Source organism: Phyllobates terribilis, unplaced genomic scaffold, assembly GCF_046119375.1.
Source record: "Phyllobates terribilis strain yellow unplaced genomic scaffold, ASM4611937v1 Scaffold_1__5_contigs__length_1240528914, whole genome shotgun sequence".
NCBI lineage: Eukaryota > Metazoa > Chordata > Amphibia > Anura > Dendrobatidae > Phyllobates > Phyllobates terribilis.
In genome coordinates, this window is record NW_027362761.1 from 155,853,038 (window position 1) to 155,877,342 (window position 24,305).

Consider the following 24,305-nt stretch of genomic DNA (forward strand, 5'->3'; position numbering starts at 1 on the left):
GTGGGATTTTGGTGAAAGCGCAGAGTTCTGATAGGAGGAAACCTATGCCTCCACCATGTTTGCCATTGGGGCGGGGGGTGTGGGAAAGGTGGAATCCGCCATATGAAAGGGCAGCTGGGGAGGCTGTGTCAGAGGGGGTGAGCCAGGTTTCGGTGATGGCGAGGAAGGAGAGTTTGTTTGTAATGAAAAGATCGTGGATGAAGGAAAGTTTGTTGCAGACAGAGCGAGCGTTCCATAGAGCTCCTGTTAGTATAGCTGAGGAGGTGGGTATTAGTTGGATGGGTATGAGGTTAGAAGGGTTGCGACAGTTTGAGGAAGGTCGTGGATAGGAGGTAGAAGTAACTGTGGGGATATGGCGAGGAGGACCAGGATTTGGAGAGATATCTCCAGCAGTGAGGAGGAGCAGAGAAAGTGTTAGCAGGTGGGAGCAAGAGAGAGCATGAGGTGGCTGTCTGTGTTTGGAGATCCAGGATTGAATGTTGAGGAATAATTTGGAGGAGGAGGTGAGATGAATGGGGAGGATAGAGGGAGAGATGATGAGTTTCTTACTTGGTGTAGGGATTTGAGGGGTTATTAGAAAGTGGAGGACTATAGAAGAAAAAGTGAGAGCTAACAGAAACATAGTTTAAGGAGAGTAAGTGGTCAAAGTGTTTGTTACCTGACTCCTGCCCTGACTAACTGCCTCTGAAATAACTGCCACTTCTCTCCGAAGCCACTTTGCACAAGAAGACGCGTGCACACCCCAGCACGCGTGCACCCCTTACAGAGAGTCTAAATATATAGGCCACATTAAACTATGGAACATATATAAACATTGCAGGGACTGGATAACCCATAGGCAGAAAAAAAGCGTCCGTGCAGCTTATGTTTTCCCGGCAGAGTGGAGCAAGGAAAGTATAGCATTACAAAGTAGACATTCATTGATCATTCCAAACAGTACACTGTCGCATTAAGCAAGTGAATGAGTTGGTTTTACAGAAGGCTTTCTTTAAAAAAAAAAAAGTCTCAACCTTCATAAAACACACCCACAAGTCAAAAAGGGCATACTACCGTAAAAGGGGTAGCCAACTGAGAAAACCCATTTTATGTACACAATGCATTTTGTGAAATTTGTAAAATCTCAGATCATGAAATGGTCACTGTTTGATTTAACCTATGGTTATTAGATTAACAAAGACACTAAAACTTTGCAATATTATTCAATTACCAAAAATATTCTTTCTTTAAAGTGAAAAATTAGTCGAAAGTTGCATGCAGACAGCATACAGATTGATTATATACTTGTCTGAAGCAACACTAATCTGGGTTTCCTATAGCTGTGTGTTTTAGTTGATTATGTTTATACAGTACACCAAACGTTTGAACACATCTGCTCATGCAATGGTTTTCATTGCTCTTAGGCTGTATGCCCACTATGCGTTTTTCAAGCGTTTTTGATGCGGATTTTCCGCAGCGTAAACACTTGCAAAATGTTTGGTAATCCGTCGCCCATGATCCCCAATGAAAATCTGCATGTTCTGTGCCCATGCTGCGGAATTTTCTGCAGAGGATTTACCTTGCGGAAAAATCCGCAGCAAGTCCATTATTTGTGCGTTTCTGCATGTGGATTTGAGGTCCCAATGCACTTGAAAAACGCAAGTCAAATTCGCATGTAAAAACGCGTCAAAAACACGTGTAAAATCCGCAAGCGTTTTTGACTGCCAAGAACATGCAGAAACGCTGCAGAAATTTTCTGCTTCATTTCTGCATCGTGGGCACATAGCCTTATTGAAATGTGCACAATGTAGATTCATACTGATAGCAGCAAAAGAAACGAAACCACACATGGAAAAGTGAGTAAAGAAACATGATTGAAACAAACAAAATGTGTGTTAAGCCCAAGATTCCACAAAGTATCCCTATTTTACTTTGAATGAAAGCTTTACATCCCCTTGACAAGCAGCTCATCAGGTAGTCAGTCATCTGGAATCGCTTTCCAATAGTCACGGAGTTCCCAGAGGTACTGAGCACTTGTTGGTAGCTTTGCTTTCACTCTATAGTCCAACTGAATGAAGGCGGGTGATTGTGGAAGCCATGTCATCTGATGTAGCACACCATACCTCTCCTTCTTGGTCACAGCCATAATTTATCCTTGAGGTAAGTTTTGGGTCATTGTCCCGTTGAAACATAAATGATGATCCCACAACACTTTCCCAATGCCAGTGATTACAATTATGAACGCTTGGCAATGCCTGTTCATTGGCGGCAATTGTTGGTGACTACCTCATGAAACCACTTAACCCCTTCAACCTTACTAACCAGGCCAAATTTTACAATTCTGACCAGTGTCACTTTATGAGGCAATAACTCTGGAACGCTTCAATGTATCCAAGTGATTCTGGGACTGTTTTTTCATGGCACATTGTACTTTATGGTAGTGGTAAATTTAGGTCAATATTATTTGTGAAAATACAAATATTGTAACTAAAAAGAAGAAAATTTCACAATTTTCAACAACTTTTAATTTTTGTGCCCTTAACCAGATAGTCATGCTGTACAAAATAGATAATAAATAACATTTACCACATGTCTACTTTACATCACCGTCATTTTTGAAACAATTTTTTTTTTGTTAGGAAGTTAGAAGGGTTAAAAGTTTTTCAGCAATTTCTCATTTTTCCAAGAAAATTAACAAAACCAATTTTTTTACGAACCGCATCACATTTAAATTGGCTTTGAGGGGCCTATATGACAGAAAAAAAGCCAAAAGTGACACCATTTTAAAAACTGCACCATTTAACATGCTAAAAACACATTTAAGAATTAATACTTCAGGTGCTTCACAGGAATTAAAGTAATGTGGAAGAAAAAGACGAAAATGTTACTTTTTCCCACAAAAATGTTGGTGAGCACCTTAAACCCACAGAGACACATGGCAGAGATCGTAAGTGAAGGAGCACCAATTGAATTCTGGAGCGCAATTTTGGCTGGAATAGATTGAAGATGCCATGTCACATTTGAAGAGCCCCTGACATGCCAAAAAAGCAGAAAACCCCACAAGTGACCCCATTTTGGAAACTACACCTCTTGAGGAATTCATCTTGGTGTGTAGTGAGCATTTTTAAGCCTAAGGCGATTCACAGAATTGGGTAACATTGGGCTGAGTCAATGGAAAATCACCATTTTTTTTTAACCAAATTGTTGGCTTGGCCCCAAGTTTTCAATTTTTAAAAGGGTTAACAGGAGAAATTGAACGGTACAATTTGTCACACAAATTCTCCCGAGTATGCCAATACCCCATATGTTGTCAAAAACTAGTACATTTGGTGGTGAAGAATAATTAAATTTTTATTACTAAAGTGTTGTTTTACCCCCAAATTTTTAATTTTTAAAAGGTCTAATATGAAAAAATAGACCTCACAGTTTGTTGTGCAATTTCTCCTGAGTGCACCAATACCCTACAGATAATTTGGAAATACGTACTTTTAAGTCACAGTGCAAAGTTCACAAGGGAAGGAACGCCATATCATAGTGCAGATTTTACTGTTATGCTTTGCGGGTGCCATGACCAACTGGAACAGCCTCTGCGGTGCCAGAACAGCAGAACCCCCACTCCCCCCACATCATAACTGATCCAATTTTACAAACTACACCTCTCAATGAATTCATCTAAGTGTGCAGTGATCATATTGACGCTATGGGTGTGTCACAGAATTTTATACCATTGGACAGTGAAGAAAAAATAATAACAGTTTTACCACAAAAATGTTGCTTTAGCCCCAGAATTTACATTTTCACACAGGTAAATGGGGAAAATAAGTATTTGATACACTGCCCATTTTGCAAGTTTTCCCACCTACAAAGAATGGAGAAGTCTGTAAACTAACAGAGGCAGAATCTAAAAATAGAAACCAGAAAATCATTGTATGATTTTTACATAATTAAATTGCATTTTATTGCATGAAATAAGTATTTGATCACCTACCAACCCAGCAAGAATTCTGCCTGTCACAGACCTGTTAGTTTTTTGTTAAGAAGCCCTCCTACTCTGCACTCATTACCAGTATTAATTGCACCTGTTTGAACTCGTTAGCTGTATAAAAGAAACCTGTCCACACACTTAATCACACTCTAACTTCTTCAACATGGCCAAGACCAAAGAGCTGTCTAAAGACATCAAGGACAAAATTGTAGACCTGCACATGGCTGGAATGGACTACAGGACAATAGACAAGAAGCTTGGTGAAAAGGCAACAACTGTTGGCACAATTATTAGAAAATGGAAGAAACACAACATGACTGTAAATCTTCCTCGGTCTGGGGCTCCATGCAAGAACTCGCCTCGTGGAGTAAGGATGATTCTGAGAAAGGTCAGGAATCAGCCTAGAACTACACAGGAGGACCTGGTCAATAACCTGAAGAGAGCTGGGACCACAGTCTCAAACATTACCGTTAGTAGCACACTACATCATCATGTATTAAAATCCTGCAGGACACGCAAGGCCCCCCCCGCTCACGCCAGCACATGTCCAGGCCCGTTTGAAGTTCACTAATGACCATCTGGATGATCCAGAAGAGGCATGGGAGAAGGTCATGAGGTCACATGAGATTAAATTAAACTTTTTGATATCAACTACACTCGCCATGTTTGGAGGAAGAAGAAGAATGAGTACAACTCCCAAGAACACCCAATCCAAATGTGAAGCATGGTGGGGGAACATCATTCTTTGGGGGTGCTTTTCTGCAAAGTGGACAGGACGACTGCACTGTATTGAAGAGAGGATGGATGGGGTCATGTATCACAAGATTTTGGCCAACAACATCATTCCCTCAGGAAGAGCATTGAAGATGGGATGTGGCTAGGTTTTCCAGCATGACAATGACCCGAAACACACAGCAAGGGCAACTAAGAAGTGGCCCCATAAGAAGCATTTCAAGGTCCTGGAGTGGCCTAGCCAGTCTCCAGACCTGAACCCAATAAAAAAATCTTTGGAGGGAGCGGAAACTCAATGTTGCCCAGTGTCCGCCCTGAAACCTGAAAGATATGGAGAAAATCTGTACGGAGGAGTGAGACAAAATCCCTACTGCAGTCTGTGCAAACTTGGTCAAGAACTACAGGAAACATCTGACCTCTGTAATTGCAAACAAAGGTTTCTGTACAAAATATTAAATTCTGTTTTCCTATTGTATCAAATACTTATTTCATGCAATAAAATGCAAATTAATTATGTAAAAATCATACAATGTGATTCTGTTTTTTTTTTTTTTTAAGATTTTGCCTCTCACAGTTGAAGTGTACCTACGATAAAAATTACAGACCTTTCCATTCTTTGTAGGTGGGAAAACTTGCAAAATCGGCAGTGTATCAAATATTTATTTTCCCCACTGCATGTGGCTGTAGAGTACTGCTTAGCCACACGGAGAGACTCGGGAAGCACAGAGCGCTATTTGACTCCTGGAGGTGACTGTACGTTGTAGTGACCAGTACGTTATGCCCAGCTCGTGCTTCTGGAGACATGCACCTGTAAATTATGTGGGCTCTTATCGCTAAAGAAATGCCAAACATGTGGATGCTAAATGTGCTTTAGGCACACTGTGGGGCTCAGAAGGGAGAGGGGCATTTGAATTTGGGAGAGGAGAATTCGATGTATTTGGGGGGAGGGGAGCCATAGCGCTTTTCCAGAGCCTTGGTGTTACCAGTAACGTGGAACCTCCCAATATTTCCGTTAACAGATGATGGACCTTAGTGGGGACTTGCTTTTTTGTGGATGGAATTGATGCTTTTATTGGGAACATTTTACATAACATTTTGAATATTCTGTGCTCTACGCTGAGTACTTATATCAGGGTTTTCATCTAAATCTCCAAATGATATGATTCAGATGAAATCCCCAAGGGATTCATTCACTATAATGAGGCAGCAGAGTTACTCTGGACTCCACTTGGCCTCTGTTCAGCAATGTCCTACTTTTCAGAAGTGCACAAAACTGTGGCTAACCGCGCTTTTACGCACGCTTAAAAAGATGGACACCGCCGGATCATAGGCTAGACGGCGTCCACAGTGCCTCCATCTGCCTAATTATAGGAAATTTTATGTCGGGAGCTCCGTCTGAAGGACGTATTTCAGAGATTTACACGGAAACCCCGGTGTAAGCACTCAGCGTAGAGCGCAGGATACAGTGGGGCAAAAAAGTTCTTCCACTTAAAAAGATGACGAGAGGCCTGTAATTGACAACATAGGTAGACCTCATCTATGAGGGACAAAATGAGAAAATAAATCCTGAAAATCACATTGTCTGACTTGGAAAGAATTTTTTTGTCAAATTTTGGTGGAAAATAAGTATTTGGTCAATTACAAGCAAGCAAGATTTCTGGGTCTCACAGACCTGTAACAACTTCTTTAAGAGGCTCCTCTGTCCTCCACTCATTACCTGTAGTACTGGCACCTGTTTGAGCTTGTTATCAGTATAAAAGACACCTGTCCGCAACCTCAAACAGTCACACTCCAAACTCCACTATGGTGAAGACCAAAGAGCTGTCAAAGGACACCAGAAACAAAATTGTAGCCCTGCACCAGGCTGGGAAGACTGAATCTGCAATAGGCAAGCAGCTTGGTGTGAAGAAATCAACTGTGGGAGCAATAATTAGAAAATGGAAGACATACAAGACCACTGATGATCTCCCTCGATCTGGGGCTCCACACAAGATCTCACCCCGTGGGGGCAAAAATCCAAGAGCCACACAGGGGGACCTAGTGAATGACCTCCAGAGAGCTGGGACCAACGTTACACAGGCTACCATCAGTAACACACTACGCCGCCAGGGACTCAGATCCTGCAGTGCCAGACGAGTCCCCCTGCTTAAGTCATTACATGTCAGGGCCCATCTGAAGTTTGCTAGAGAGCATTTGGATGATCCAGATGAGTAGAGGGAGAATGTCACATGGTCAGATGAAACCAAAGTAGAACTGTTTGGTAGAAACACAAATCGTCGTGTTTGGAGGAGAAAGAATGCTGAGTTGCATCCAAAGAACACCATACCTACTGTGAAGCATGGGGGTGGCAACATCAAGCTTTGGGGCCGTTTCTCTGCCAAGGGACCAGGACGACTGATCCGTGTACATGAAAGAATGAATGGGGCCATGTATCGTCAGATTTTGAGTGCAAACTTCCTTCCATCAGCAAGGGCATTGAAGATGAAACGTGGCTGCGTCTTTCAGCATGACAATGATCCTAAGCACACCGCCAGGGCAACGAAGGAGTGGCTTCGTAAGAAGCATTTCAAGGTCCTGGAGTGGCCTAGCCAGTCTCCAGACCTAAACCCTATAGAAAACCTTTGGAGGGAGTTGAAAGTCCGTGTTGCCCAGCAACAGCCCCAAAACATCACTGCACTAGAGGACATCGGCATGGAGGAATGGGACTACATACCAGCAACAGTGTGTGCCAACTTTGTGAAGACTTAAAGAAAACGTTAGACCTCTGTCATTGACAATAAAGGATATATAACAAAGTATTTAAAAGAACTTTTGTAATTGACCAAATACTTATTTTCCAACAAAATTTAAAAAAAATTTCTTTCCAAATCAGACAATTTGATTTTCAGGATTTGTTTTCTCCTTTTGTCTCTCATAGTTGAGGTCTACCTATGATGTCAATTACAGGCCTCTCTCATCTTTTTAAGTGGGAGAACTTGCACAATTTGTGGCTGACTAAATATTTTTTTTCTCCACTGTAAATGTGAGCTGAGCTTTACGGCAATCTTTGGGAGACATAATGAAAAAATCAACAGCAGGTCAAGAATTTGTTGTATTTATTTTTTCTGCTGCTTCTCGTGTGGTATACGTTAATAGACTACTTTATTTTTTGGGGTTGGTGCAATTACAGAGATACCATATTAACATTGTTTTTATCTGTTTGGCTCCTGTCACACACTAATAGACGCTTTTTTTTTGTTGCAAAAACAAGTTTTTGCATTGTCATAATTTGAGCACCAAATTTTTCTATATTTCTGTTGACAGATTCATTTGAGGGCTCATTTTTTGCAGGACAAGTTGACGTTTTTATTGATACTATTTTTAGGCGCATAACATTTTTTATCCCTTTCTATTCCTATTTTTGGGAGGCAAAATGAGCAAAAACATTTTTTTTTAATTGATAAGACAGCTTTATTTTTCGGGTCAGTACGATTACAGTGAAAACATTTATATCATTTTCTATAGAAAAAAAATTGTTTTTGCACAGCTGTATTCTGAGAGCTATAACTTTTTTTATTTTTCCATTGATTGAACCGTATGGCGGCTTGTTTTTTGAGGGACAAGGTTGCTTTTTCAGATATATCTCTCTCTCTCTCTCTCTATATATATATATATATATATATCTCTATCTATATCTTTCTAATCGTGTTGTACTCCACTTTTTGTTCGGCAGTATGATAAAGACAGTTTTTTGCCTCTTTTTTTTTTACGGTGTTCACTGAAGGGGTTAAGTAGTGTGACCGTTTTATAGATCAGGCTGTTCTGGAGGCAGAGATACCAAATGTGTGTACTTTTATTTTAGTTTTTACACAAAAATATGTATTTATGGGTATAATTTTATTTTTAAATTATATTGTTATTTATTTATTTTTTTTCAATATTTTTACATGCTCTCAGCATGGTCTAACAGGCTTGCTGTAGCTTGCAGGCTCAGAGGTAGTCATGATGACCTCAGGTTGTTAGGAAGAAGATTGGGCCCTCACAATGATGCTAATTTGACAGGAGAGGAAGCCCCCTCCTTCTCCCAAATGTTGAGATAGATATCGATAGCGGAATTTAGGAGTTAAACAGTCGAAAGATGTGCGGGCACCGCTCCAGGCTGTGAGAGCAGGGTCTGGGATATCATGTAAGCCGAGCTCCCGGTGGCGATCGCGCAGACACAGCTCCTATAGGTCATCGGTCGGGAACCCCTATCTGACCAAGATGTACATGTACGTTAAATGTTGTGAAGGGGTTAAGAGAATGTCAAGGGTGTGTAAATTTATCATCAGAGTGAAAGAGGGATAATTTGAGGAACCTAAGTTTTCACATTCCCTGATTTGTGCATGTTGACTCCTCCTTTACATGTGTGTTCTTTTGTGGTTTGCAGTTTTCAGTTTGAATCTACAATGTATACATTCCAACAAGAACAAGGATTATCATTGCTTGAAAAGGTGCATCCAAACTTGTGTTTGAGTGTGTGAAGTTGGACACATCTTTACATGCAATGATTTTTGTTGTTCTTGCTGGAATGTGCACACATACTGTATATACTCGTGTATAAGCTGACTTTTTCAGCACATTTTTCATACTGAAAAAGCTCCCCTCGGCTTATACTCTAGTATATACTTATAGCACATTCCGGCTGTGGAGGGTGATGGGGGGTGTTTCGATGGCGGAGGAGCAGTGCACAGGCAGTAGCCGGCTGCTGGAGCTACTAAGTGCGCCCGCTGCTAAAGAGAATGAATATGGGAGTGGAGAGGAGTGAATATACATTATCCTTAATAGCGCACATGGTCAATGGCAGTCACCGGCTTCCTGTTGTGGCTTAGCGATCCTGTGTGCCCGCTATTAGAGAGTACGAATATTCACTCCTCCCCACTCCCATGGGCATGGAGAAGAGTGAATATTCATTCGCATTAGTAGCGGGCACACAGGATCGCTAAGCCGCAGAAGGAGCTGCAGCCGCTGCTGACAGTGTGATCTATTTAAGAAATATTTAAGAATATTTACTCTTCTCCACGCCCATAGTCCCGGCATGGAGAGGAGTGAATATCCCTGCAGCTCACCTCAGTGTCTGAGGGCGCATGGCAGTGATGTCATGCGCTTCTCAGATGCTGAGATCGGCTGCTGGCAGAACAAGACGCAGCGCTGGAGCAGAGGGAAGGAAGGTGAGTAGAAATGTTTATTTTTTTCATGTGTGCAGTGATGGGGGGCCATGCATACCAGGATAGGGGGAAAATGCATACCAGGATTGGGGATGAGGGGGCTATGCATACCAGGATTAGTGATGAGTGGGTAATGAATACCAGGATTGGGGAAATTACCAGTTGCTGCTGCTTTCCCACCCAAGGCTTATACTCGAGTCAATACGTTTTCCCAGTTTCTTTGTGGTAAAATTAGATGCCTCGGCTTATATTCGGGTCGGCTTATACTCGAGTATATACGATACATACTATAGATCAGCCATAACATTAAAATCATGAAAATACTGCAAATTAAAAATGCTTTCAAAAATAGAAGTGTTAATGGTTTTATCAGTTAACAATATACTAAGTGAATGAACACATGAGAAATTTAAATCAAATCAATATTTGGTTTGGCGACCCTTTGCCTTCAAAGCAGCATCAATTCTTTTAGGTACATTTGCACATAGGGAAATTGTTCCAAACATTTTGGAGAACTAAACACAAGTATTCTGTGGATTTCAGGTTTACACAAATTTTTCTCTCGTGTCATATAATCCCAAGACTGACTTCATGTTGAAATCAGGGCTCTGTGGAGTCATTACTCTACGGCAAAACTTTTTAGAGCAAGTCAAACACCTCTCAGATGATTTTGCATGATGGATAAATATTTGCCTGTATTTTTCAGCATTTTGGACACTACTAATCCTGACGAAATCCCCAACTAACATTTATTACCAAACTTGCAAAGAACCTCCATTATGCTTCACTGTTGCCTGTAGACACTTGTTATTGTACTACGCTCCAGCCCTTTGGCGAACAAACTGCCTTCTGTTACAGAGATATATTTCACATTTTGACTCATCAGTTCTTAACACCTGCTGTCGTTTTTCTGCGTTGCAGTTTTCTGTTATCGTACATAGTTGAGTCACTTGGCCTTGTTTCCAAGTTGAAGGCATGTTTTTTGGCTGCAGTTCTTCCATGAAGACCACTTCTGAGCCAGATTATTCCAAAAGAAGATGAATGTAGCTGGGTTACACTGGTTGCTGCCAGTTCTAAGTTGATGGCGCTTCTGAGCATCTTCAAATTTCAGAGCAAAGTAAAATATTTCGATTTGAGAGTCCTCAGTGGTTGTTACCTTTTAATGGCTAACTGAAAAGATGGTAACAAATTGCAAGCTTTCGAGACTACTCAGGTCTCTTCATCAGGCATAGTATACCACAAAATCTGAAGAGTCACATATTTATACACAATAAGACACAAAAATGTGACTTCAGATTTTGTGGTATACTAGCCTGATGAAGAGACCAAGGTAGTCTTGAAAGCTTGCAATTTGTTACCATCTTTTCAGTTAGCCATTAAAAGGTATCAACCACTGAGGACTCTCAAATCTAAATATTTTTCTATCTACTGGCTAACACGGTACAAGAATATATATATTTTCCCTAGAGCAAAGTAAGAATGATGTCTCTTTCATCTGCGGCACTAAGTTTCTTTGGCAGACCACTGCGTCTATGATTCTCAACGCTGTCCATTTCTTGGTTCTTTTGCAAAAGAACATGAACAGCACATCTTGAAATCTTTAAAATGTGAGAGACCTTGCTGAAGCAATATAACTACCTTGTGTCTTGTTGCTGTGCTTATTCTTGCCATGGTGTGTGACTTGCAACATGAAATGGTCTTCCACAACCTCACCTTTGTAGTAGAGTTTGGATAGATTGCAGTTTTAAGCCTCCTACACAGCTGTTTCTATTGCAGTAAATGACTGTTGAAACGTACATATAGAAATAATGACCATTATCAGCTACATGGTATAACAGGATACTCATACACCTGACTATAATCCGAGAAATCCCCGACTTTCATCAAGTGTACCTAGAAGTGATGCTGAAGGCATGTTTTGAAGTCAAAGGGTGATCAAGGTAAATTGATGTAATTTAGATTTCTCTTTTATTCATTCACTTTATTTTTATCCTGTATGCAAAATACTAACACTTCCACTTTTGCAAGGATTCTTACTTTGCAGCATTTTTTCCACACCTGCCTAAAACCCTCCCATTTCATGAGCTGAACTCAAAGATCTAAAACTTTATCTATGTACACAAAAGGCCTTTTTCTCACAAATATTGTAGACAAATTTGTCTAAATCTCTGTTAGTGAGCACAACTGTGAAATAATGGCATATAGGATTGTGCATTTATATAACATTCACATCCAAATGACAGGTACATTTCAAACAACTGCATTAAAAAATGTAACTTACCTTGTAGTAAGGCAAAAAAAGACTGCAGATGGCACAATATGGCTTCTGTTTGGAGAATGACTGATTGTACTCCCTTTCAGCTGCAAAGCTATGTACCTTGGACTGCCAGAGGTGAAGAAGAGGCTTTGCCCAAGGTTCAATCTCTTCAGTTGTTTCACCAGGACACTCTTGAAATTCTGTGGTCAAAAAAAAGAAAGTTGGATTAATAATAATATAAATGCAGTCAAAACAAAAAGAACTTAAAGGGGTTTGCCCACGAATAAAAGTTCATTTTAACCCCTTCACGCTGCAGCCCTTTTCTGTTTTTGCTCCCCTTCTTCCCAAAGCCATACATTTTTTATTTTTCCATCAATATGGCCATGTGAAGGCTTGTTTCTTGTGGGACGAGTTGTACTTTTGAACAACACCATTGGTTTTACCATATCGTGTACTGGAAACCGTGAAAAAAATTCCAAGTGTCGTGAAATTGCAAAAAAAAGTGCAATTCCACTTTTTTTTTTTTTACCATGTTCACTAAATGCTAAAACTGACCATTATGATTCCCTAGGTCATTACGAGTTCATAGATACCAAACATGTACAGGTTCCTTTTTATTTGAGTGGTGGAAAAAAAAAAAAGAAAAAAAAAGAAAAATTTGTTAAAGAAAGAAAGAAAAAAAATGCACCATTTTCTGAGACCTGTAGGAAAAACTTTTTTTTTAATAAAATGGTGCACCTTATAATTCGTTTTACCTAGGGGGTGGCGATGGTGGAGCGGGGGTCACAGGAGCCAGGGTCACAGATACAGGAGGTTGGTGGCAGGAGTTGGGCAGTGCTGCGGTCCCCATCCTCTCCGAAGGGTCGCTGATTCAGGATCACTTGGGCGGTGGTGGTGGCGGGAGTGGGGCGATGCTGCGGGCCCAGGGCCAAGGCTTCAGCCCTGCTATGTGTAACAAAAGAGCTCATCTGCTATGAACGCCACAATGTAAGCAGCTCCGAACACTGTTCATTGGTCACTCCTGAGTATTGTAGATCAGCACCTATTCATATAAGAGTTGACCTGCAGTATGCAGCAGCAACCACTAGACAGAGTGTCGGAGCGGTGATGATCCGCTCTGTCATACTGTTTACATCTGGCTGCTGCTGGAGCTGTATCAGATCACTGATCAGATATTGATCTATCCTAAAGATTATTTACTAAAGTACCATTTTTTGGGAACATATGGCTTAATTTATGAATTTTTGGATACTGACTGCACAAAAATAGCAATTTTGGCATGTTTTGATGTACCTCTGTGATGGCGCAGAATATTGGGCTATGAATGGGCTATGCACTCCCCTGATGATGGAGAAACGCGTCGGGAGCCCGCCTTAGTATTGGAGCACTGCTAAAAATACTGGAAAGCTAAGTAGTGGTGTCTTTCTATTGAGCTATGAGTGTCTCCTATTTTTCGCAAATCTAGTGATTGTGTGGATATACAGCAGTTTGTGAGAGATAGCTGTACCCACTGACTCAGATATATTGCAGTGATTATATGACTAGGTAGCCTTCAATGTCCACTGGTCCAATTTTTAGGCATTATTAGAGATGGTAGCCTTGTATGGTCCGAGTGGTATATGACATTGCTTAACCACTATCCATTATCATACTTTAATAACTATTTACTATTTACTATTATTACGTATTTAGTGCGTTGGTTTATGTGTACTGATTTTCACTTGTGGTAGTGTATGTGTCACATGGTTTTCACTTTGTATGGGTCTTTATGACTTTTGGTGAGACACATTTTTGTCTGGAGGGACCTATATTCTTAGGGGTTCCACCACATCATACCATTGGATTTATTCAAGTCAAGTCTCTATTAGGCTGACCCTACATTTGTTATCATTTTTTCAATCAGTACACTGTGTGTGTCTTTTTACATGCTTTGTGTCTAGTATTGTCCAGCATCCAGCTGTTTATATATAAAAGGTATAATAAAGAGACATTATTTTATCTTTGCTAATTATAATCTAATATTGGGTACCACTTTTTCGCTACATTTTTACAGAATATAACTCCAAGCAAATCAAAGTTCTGTGAAATGAAACTGTCCACTTAGGAAGCAACACTGATTGACAATCAATTTCACATGCTGTTGTGCAAATGGAATAGACAATAGATGGAAATTATTGGCAATTATCAAGACCCATTCAATAAAGGAGTGGTTCTGCAGGTGGGGACCACAGACCACATCTCAGTACCAGTGCTTTCTGGCTGATGTTTTGGTCACTTTTGAATGTTGGTTGTGCTTTCACACTCGTGGTAGCATGAGACGGACTCTACAATACACAGATGTTGCTCAGGTAGTGCAGCTCAGACATGATGTCCCAGATGTGCTCAATCAGATTCAGGTCTGGGGATCGGGCGGGCCAGTCCATAACTTCAATGTCTTCATCTTGCAGGAACTGCTGACACACTCCAGCCACATGAGGTCTGGCATTGTCCTGCATTAGGAGGAACCCAGGGCCAACTGCACCAGCATATGGTCTCACAAGGGGTCTGAGTATCTTATCTCAGTACCTAATGGCAGTCAGGGTACCTCTGGCGAGCACATGGAGGGCTGTGCGGCCCTCCAAAGAAATGCCACCCCACACCATTACTGACCCACTGCCAAACCGGTCATGCTGAAGGATGTTGCAGGCAGCAGATCGCTCTCCACGGCATCTCCAGACTCTGTCACGTCTGTCACATGTGCTCAATGTGAACCTGCTTTCATCTGTGAAGAGCACAGAGCGCCAGTGGCGACTTTGCCAATTCTGGTGTTCTGTGGCAAATGCCAAGCGTCCTGCACGGTGTTGGGCTGTGAGCACAACCACCATCTGTGGACGTTGGGCCCTCATACCACCCTCATGGAGTCGGTTTCTAACCGTTTGTACAGACACATGCACATTTGTGGCCAGCTGGAGGTCATTTTGCAGGGCTCTGGAAGTGTTCCTCCTTGCACAAAGGTGGAGGTAGCGGTCCTACTGGGTTGTTGCCCTCCTACGGTCCCCTCCACGTCTCCTGGTAACGCCTCCAGCCTCTGGACACTACGCTGACAAACACAGCAAACCTTCTTGCCACAGCTCGCATTGATGTGCCATCCTGGATGAGCTGCACTACCCGAGCAACTTCTGTGGGTTGTAGAGTACGTCTCATGCTACCACGAGTGTGAAAGCACAACCAACGTTCAAAAGTGACTAAAACATCAGCCAGAAAGCATTGGTAAGGAGATGTGGTCTGTGGTCCCCACCTGCAGAACCACTCCTTTATTGAGTGTGTCTTGATAATTGCCAATAATTTCCATCTATTGTCTATTCCATTTGCACAACAGCATGTGAAATTGATTGTCAATCAGTGTTGCTTTCTAAGTGGACAGTTTGATTTCTCAGAAGTTTGATTTACTTGGAGTTATATTCTGTTGTTTAAGTGTTCCCTTTATTTTTTGAGCAGTGTATATAGAATCGGCCTATGGGGGTGCATTATACTATATATAGTCTGCCTATTGGGGATGCATTATACTATATAGAGTCTGCCTATGGGGGTGCATTATACTATATAGATCCGGATGCATTGCTGGCCACTTCAGGTCTCTCCAGCGCTTTGTTTCCATCCATTTCTGGGTGCTTCTTGAAGTATATATGGGGTCAGTTTCCTGCAGGAAGACACTGACTGGGCGCGATGACGTCATAACTTGGCGTCCACTGTCCTGAGATGTGCAGGCGCTCAGAGCAGCTCGGGGAATGCAGGAGGAGAGCTGAGCATTGTATTTTTTTTATGGGGGGGCATCATACTATAGAGGCCTATGGAGGTGCATTACACTATATAGAGTCTGCTTATGGGGGTGCATTATACTATATAGAGTCTGCCTATTGGAGATGCATTATACTATAGAGAGTCTGCCTATTGGGGGTGCATTATACCTTATAGAGTCTGCCTATGGGGGTGCATTATAATATATAGAGTCTGCCTATGGGGTGCATTATACTATATAGAGGCCATCTATGGGAGTGCATTATACTATGCAGAGTCTGCCTATGGGCTGCATTATACTATATAGTATAGGTGATATCACTGGCCGCTCACAGGCACCACGTGACCCCCGGCTGCAGCTGGCTCTGACATCCGCTGATGTCACAAGTGCTGACAGCAGCCAGGGGTCACGATCTTCCTGGTTCCATGGTGGGTGCCAGGCTGTGGGCGGGTTTACTCCGCACGTCACACCCAACATCCACGGCGCACTCTGCCTCTCTCCATTCATTGGGAAAGCGAGTGGTGGATGCTGGGTGTGACATGGGGGGTAACCCCGCCCACAACCCAGCAGCCACAGCGGGGACCCCAGTGCTGAGTGACGCCTCACTTGTGACGTCAGCGTGGGGTCTCAGGATGCCTGAGAGCGGCCAACGATAGCGCCGCTCACAGGCATTATCAGCAACAGAAGGTATTTACAAGAAGTCTTAGGGGCCCCGGGGGGATACATTGGGAGGGAGAGGGGGGGGGGGGGATAAAGTAGTGGACAACATTTTAAATATGCAGATTTTCTAGCTTCATCAAAGAGTGGGCAATCCATTCCTGTATTAAATACAGCACGTTACATGTGAACATACAACTAATACGTAGTTTCACCGATAATTTTTAGGTTTCATGGTATTTTCTGAAACTAAAAACAACATTATGGCTAGTTTGCAGTATTTTTGAAGTGTTGTGTAAGAAAATTGTCTAGTTTTGCCATGATTTTAGTACTCTAAAATTTAGGCTATGTTCATGTTACAACTGCAAATCAAGATTGTTAGCCGAGGACTAATGCTAGAAGCACTTCTATTGTTAATGGCAGTTCGCCACGTGTCCATTAACAATCGTGTCTATAACCACAGTCATCAGTATGTCAGCATGATTTCTGGCAGGATCGTGGGCGCGCCCCTTCTGATGTGTGTAAACATAGCCTGGGTAGATTTCCACAATGTGGCCATGGTAAGATTTTTTGGCATGATTGGAGTACAACAGTGATTTTTTAAAACTTGTGTAAAAAACAATCCATGAGTGCATTGTGTGAACCTAACCTAATACACGCATTGGTTTCTATTCATCTTGTGTAGTTGTGTAATAGCGACAGAAAAAAAAAAAAATCTTGCCTCATAATTTATTCTCTATGAGGCTATTTTCCAAAATTTTCCTATTTAATTTACCCAATCTCACTAACACAGGAAAATGTAAGGGCATGCATACAACTGACGAGGCCTGTTCTCCACGTTATTTAAAGATCTGCTCATAGTAACTTGCTGAAAGGCTCTCATCTAACAGTTCATCACGAATAAGAGCAGAGAGCTGCCCAAAATACTTATGATGATATAATAAAAGGTGATGGGAGAGATGAAAGAAGTAAAAAACAGAGTTGCACACTACAGATCAAGGTCTGAGAAGGTATTTTATTGTAATTTGAGAAGATGAGACTAGTGGAATAGGATTTGTGTCCTGATGTGAGATTTTATTTGGTATTACATATTTTCCCCATATTTTTTACACTGATACAGCATGTATCCGATCTACGCCATGCATAATCTTTTAGACTTCAGACGAAATAAGTAAAACTACAATGGCATGTCATGATCTATTAATACATTTACAACATAAAGGGAGCGAATCACATCTGATATTTTGTAAGAATTAAAAAATAAGGAATAAAAAGTATTCTAGTTTTTCTTTTCTCTGTAAAGGATTATGGGGGCAGCCATCTTGAAGGAGCTGCTGAAGAATCTAGATACTTGTACAAGAGTTTTCTAGATCTCAAGGTCACTCGCATGGAGTGGTATGAGGTGAGGTGAGAACATCACCTATTTGTGAATGGTGTGATTTTGTGTTTTCTACATATAAGTGATACAAATTCATTGTAATCTAGAAGATAATGAGAAGATTGCTGGAAAGTGAACGCAACATAACAGGTAGGGTTAGCCCAATATTAAAGGGATTTTCCCACGCTCAAAAGTATATTTTAATCAACAGATCTTGGAATAATAACTTCCACAATTGGATATGCTTCAAATAAAATATTCCTGTGCTGAGATAATCTTATAAATGTGCTCCTGTGTAATGGCTGTGTCTGATCGTACAGGAACATGGTCTGATCATACCACATCTCCTGGGCAGGGGAGGAAGCAAAAGAGTATACAGACATTAGAGCAGGGGATCGCAAATAATTCTTTCTTTGAAGTAAAACATTGCTTAAAAACAGGCAGGGAAATGTTTTACCTCACAGGAATAATCAGCTGTGATTCCCTGCTGTAATGTCTGTATACTCTTTTGCGTCCTCCTCTGCCCAGGAGATGTGGTATGATCAGACCATGTTCCTGCACGGTCAGACACAGCCATTACATAGTACACAGCAGGGGCACATTTATAAGATTATCTCAGCACAGGAACATTATATATAAACACATCCAAGTGTGTAAATTATTATTATTCCAAGATCTATTAATTAAAATCAACTTTTATTCGTGGGAAAACCCTTTAAGCTCAATAGAGGGAAAATCAAAAGAATATAGGATTTTTTTTAAATATAATTATATAAAAAATATGAGCAAAAAAAGTGAACCTGAGAAAGGATACATGTTGCCAGATCCATAGGCAGTATATATCAGGCAGTGGCTGCATGATCACAGCCATCTATGTTTCACTCTTAATGAAGTTGTCCACTACTTTTACATTGATGCCCTATCCTAAGGATAGGGCATCAATGTATGATTGGCCGGGGTCCCGCACAAGGCACCCAAGCCAATCAGCGGTTATTGGTGCCGACAGCGGCCGGCCGGAAGTGCTCACCTGCGGGGCTCCGCCGTCAAGTGGTAGTGGCCGCCACGGTGTGCTGCACATCCGCCTCCTATTCAGCTCTTAAACCATTTAAATGTGCTATCAATCTCTGTCAACTGCGTTTATATGGTGCAGGCTCCCATTGGCCCCTCATGAAGCAATCGCAGGGCACCAATAGACTACCATGACAGTTGGGGCCTGCTGAAAGCCCATGTTGCTGCCATCTTGGTATATCTGTGTAACTCGGCCACAGACTGAGCTTCACAGGAGATTGAGATTTTCACTATACACTGTAGTACTGTGGACAATTGCAGGTTCAAATTCCCTTAAGGGACTAAATAAAGTAAAAGAAAAAAAGTTTAAAAAAATACATAAAAAAAAAAAAAAAAAGGATTAGAAAATTACTCCTCCCCCATTAAAAATAAAGAAATTAAACATATTTGGGATTTCTACATATGTAAACGTCTGGTCTACCAAAATCTATAATTCGTTAACCCAAAATGCGTAACTAGAAAAAAAATAAAAAAATGCCAAAATTGTGTTTTTTAGGTCATTACCACCCACCCCTAAAAAAATGCAATAACAATTAAAGTGTCGCAAGGAGCCCAAATTGGTGACCATAAAACAGGCAGCACGTCATGCAAAAATAGATATAAAAATAAAACTGTTACAGGTCTCGTAAAACGGGGACACAAACCAATTTTTTTTCCCTACAAACTTCTACATTTTTATTACACCACGTAAAACTAAAAAAAAAAAAAAAATTATAGACATTTGGTATCACTGTAATTGTGTTGAACATGAGAATTATGTTTCCGGGTCATTTATACCAGTGGTCCCCAACCTTTTTTGCACCAGGGACCGGCTTGAAGCAAGATCATTTTTCCATGGCCCAGCAAGGAGGGGGTGGGGTGGGCGGGGCAACGGAGGGATTTGGAGTTTAGTGCATACTTATCATATAGTGTAGACCAGGTCCCCGCCAGGAGCTATGCCAGGAGCCCCACATAATGTGCTGTGCCAGGAGCCGCATCACTGAGGCCCCATCACGCCCTGCAGCAGGACAGGGCAGCTGTCCTGACAGCTGCTGTTCAGCTGCATTTACTTCATCCCAGGGGCGGACACAGACTGTAGTGGGCCCCTGTGCAAGAAATTTTTGGGGGCCCCCCCCCGCCCTTCATAAGGCAACAAAGTTATGTAAACATAACCCCCCCATGTGCATCTCTCACCCCCCCATGTGCAGCTCACCCCCGTGCATCTCTCATCCCCCTCCGTGCATCTCTCATCCACCCCCCGTGCATCTCTCATCCACCCCCCGTGCATCTCTCATCCACCCCCCGTGCATCTCTCATCCACCCCCCGTGCATCTCTCATCCCCCCCGTGCATCTCTCATCCCCCCCGTGCATCTCTCATCCACCCCGTGCATCTCTCATCCCCCCCCGTGCATCTCTCATCCCCCCCGTGCATCTCTCATCTCTCCCCTCCCTCCCATGTGCATCTCTCATCTCTCCCCTCCCCCCATGTGCATCTCTCATCTCTCCCCTCCCCCCATGTGCATCTCTCATCTCTCCCCTCCCCCCATGTGCATCTCTCATCTCTCCCCTCCCCCCATGTGCATCTCTCATCTCTCCCCTCCCCCCATGTGCATCTCTCATCTCTCCCCTCCCCCCATGTGCATCTCTCATCTCTCCCCTCCCCCCCTGTGCATCTCTCATCTCTCCCCTCCCCCCCATGTGGATCTCTCATCTCTCCCCTCCCCCATGTGCATCTCTCATCTCTCCCCTCCCCCCCATGTGGATCTCTCATCTCTCCCCTCCCCCATGTGCATCTCTCATCTCTCCCCTCCCCCCATGTGCATCTCCCATTCCCCCCACTCCTAGTTAATTGTATTTAAAAAAAAATAAAACTTGTTATACTTACCCCCATGCGATCCCTGCAGAATCCTGGCGCTCGTCCAAATCGCTGACACCAGGTTCTCCTGACTTCCGGCCATGTGACGGCGCCGTCACATGACCGGAAGTCAGGGGAATCATGAAGGTGCTGCCGCAGCAGCGCAGCGCTAAGATGTCCCGGACCCGGCGCTTAGCATGCGGCTGGGGGCCCCATGAGGAGAGAGACGCACAAGAGGGGGGCTCCGAGGGGGCTCCTACCGGCCGGGCCCCATACTGGAGTCAGGGTAGTCATGCCCTGATGGCGGCCCTGCTGGAGGCTGGAGGGGCCCCCTCTCCCCGCGGACCGGCTGAAAAACCCCAACGGCCCGGTCCTGGTCCGCGGACCGGCGGTTGGGGACCTCTGATTTATACCACTAAATGAAAATCTGAAAGATAAGACTCTCGAAGAACTAGCGCTATTAGATTTTTATTTTCACCATTTAATTTCATCTATTTTTTCCCATATTTTCCAGTAAATTGTATGGTAAAATGAATGGTTTTATTCAAAACCACAACTGCTAATGGAAAAAAAAACGTTTTGCCTCTTGGAAGCAGGAGACGAAAGAACAAAAGCGTAAAAAAATTGGTCTTTTATGAAAAACTTAATTTTATGTAGAATGTTAGTAACTGGTAGACAAATTGCTCACAACACAAATTAACATCGCTTTTGTATGAAAGATGAGAACGTAAGAGATGCTGCAAGTTATTGGCTCAGCAACCTGAAAAAAAATTGAATATAACTTGGGAAGAGAATGAAACAGGCTGTAAGTCCAGATCAGAACAATATCAAAATAAAGTGCCATGATATTCAGATAAAAGAAAAAAAGTGGCTTGGTATCGTGTTAGCCAGTTGAAAAAAGATTGCTCTAAGTGGGAAAAACTAGATAATCTTGTAGTTATGATACCTTTTAATGGCTAACAAAAATAAAATAAATGATGTTACAAGGCAAGCTTTTGGGACAACTTAGGTCCCTTCCTCAGGCATATGATACATGAATAAACACAAATAAACAAACAAAATGAGATTGGAGAGTCCATAATTGGATTAGATTAGTGGTATACAAGTTTTATGGTCCCAATATTCATATAAAATCATAGGCCTGGTGCCCTCACTGTCTCTGGAGCAGATTTCTCAGATTTTGTCGTGAGACATAAAGCCTCCTGACAGATTTATTCCTGTGTGGAGGGTGTGAAAGACCCTACTCAGTTTGTATTCCCAGACCCTTCGATGTTTTTGCGATTTAAAGTGGCCTTTTAATATGACAACTTTCATATTGTTGATGTTGTGTCCTGGACCACAGAAATGTTTGGCCACCGGTAACTGTTTTCATCTGTAATCGTGTACCATGCATCTGCTTTTTTTATCCTTTGTGTGCATATATTTGTGTTTCTTCATATATCATGTTATACCACGCCTGAGGAAGAGACCTAAGTTGTCCTGAAAGCTTGCCTTATAACAATTTTTTTTTGTTAGCCATTAAAAGGTATCATAACTACAAGATTAACTGTTTTTTTCCCCACTGAGAGCAATGATATTCAGAAATACAGTGCATTGTGAAAGTATTTGGCCCCCTTGAACTTTTCTACCTTTTGCCACATTTCTGGCTTCAAACAAAGATATAAAATTCTATTTTTTTGGGAAGAATCAACAACAAGTGGGACACAATCGTTTAGTGGAACGAAATTTATTGGATATTTTAAACTTTAACAAATTAAAAACTGAAAAGTGGGACGAGCAATATTATACGGCCCCCTTGAGTTAATACTTTGTAGCCCCACCTTTTGCTGCGATTACAGCTGCAAGTCGCTTGGGGTATGTCTGTATCAGTTTTGCACATCGAGAGGCTGAAATTCTTGCCCATTCTTCCTAGCAAAACAGCTCGAGCTCATTGAGGTTGGATGGAGGGCGTTTGTGAACAGCAGTTTTCAACTCTTTCCACAGATTCTCGATTGGATTCAGGTCTGGACTTTGACTTGGCCATTCGAACACCTGGATACGTTTATTTTTGAACCATTCCATTGTAGATTTTGCTTTATGTTTGGGATCATTGCCTTGTTGGAAGATAAGTCTCCGTCCCAGTCTCAGGTCTTTTGCAGACTCCAACAGGTTTTCTTCCAGAATGGTCCTGTATTTGGCTCCATCCATCTTAGCATCAATTTTAACCATCTTCCCTGTCCCTGCTGAAGAAAAGCAGGTCCAAACCATGATGCTGCCACCACCACCATGTTTGACAGTGGGGATGGAGTTTTGAGGGTGATGAGCTGTGTAGCTTTTAAGCCAAACATATCGTTTTGCATTGTGGCCAAATAGTTTGATTTTGGTTTCATCTGACCAGAGCAACTTATTCCACATGCTTGGTGTGTCTCCCAGGTGGCTTGTGGCAAACTTCAAGCAAGACTTTTTATGGATATCTTTGAGAAATGGCTTTCTTCTTGCCACTCTTCCATAAAGGCCAGATTTGTGCAGTGTACGACTGATTGTTGTCCTATGGACAGACTCTCCCACCTCAGCTGTAGATCTCTGCAGTTCATCCAGCGTGATCATGGGCCTTTTGGCTGCATCTCTGATCAGTCTTCTCCTTGTTTGAGATGAAAGTTTAGAGGGACGGCCGGGTCTTGGTAGATTTGCAGTGGTCTGATACTCCTTCCATTTCAATATGATCGCTTGCACAGTGCTCCTTGAGATGTTTAAAACTTGGGAAATCTTTTTGTATCCAAATCCGGCTTTAAGCTTCGCCACAACAGTATCTCGGACCTGCCTGGTGTGTTCCTTGGTCTTCATGATGCTCTCTGCACTTGAAGCACGACCCTGAGACTATCACAGAGCAGGTGCATTTATACGGAGACTTGATTACACACAGGTGGATTCTATTTATCATTACCAGTCATTTAGGACAACATTGGATCAGAGATCCTCACTGAACTTCTGGAGTGAGTTTGCTGCACTGAAAGTAAAGGGGCCGAATAATATTGCACGCTCCACTTTTCAGTTTTTAATTTGTTAAAATTGAAAATATCCAATAAAATTTTGTTCCACTTCACGATTGTGTCCCACTTGTTGTTGATTCTTCCCCAAAAAATTAGAATTTTATATCTTTATGTTTGAAGCCAGAAATGTGGCAAAAGGTAGAAAAGTTCAAGTGGGCCAAATATTTTCACAATGCACTGTATTTTCCGAAGAGGGAAGTTAAAAAAACAAAATATAAAAAGCAATATATTCCAAAGTTAAGAAACTAGGAGTCAATTTACACTGGCTGATAAAATTACCATAATAAACACGGTCAATTAAATGCTGTAGCAAGTTGACTGGTAATTATTTACATGTTGCAATCATATTCAATTTTTCAGAGGATCATTCTTTTCCTCCCACACAGTTTACATTAAAAGCTAATTTTATGTTGTCATAACAAAC

At 41.9% G+C, this 24,305-nt stretch overlaps 1 protein-coding gene across 1 annotated transcript in view; it reads right to left on the minus strand.

Moving 5' to 3' along the window:
* KDM4C (lysine demethylase 4C) overlaps nucleotides 1-24,305 on the minus strand; it is a 453,452-nt gene that overhangs the window by 126,371 nt on the left and 302,776 nt on the right. The window contains exon 13 of the mRNA XM_073668849.1: nucleotides 12,161-12,336. Within this exon, the coding sequence (XP_073524950.1) occupies nucleotides 12,161-12,336 (176 nt within the window). The remainder of the gene's footprint in view (nucleotides 1-12,160; nucleotides 12,337-24,305) is intronic.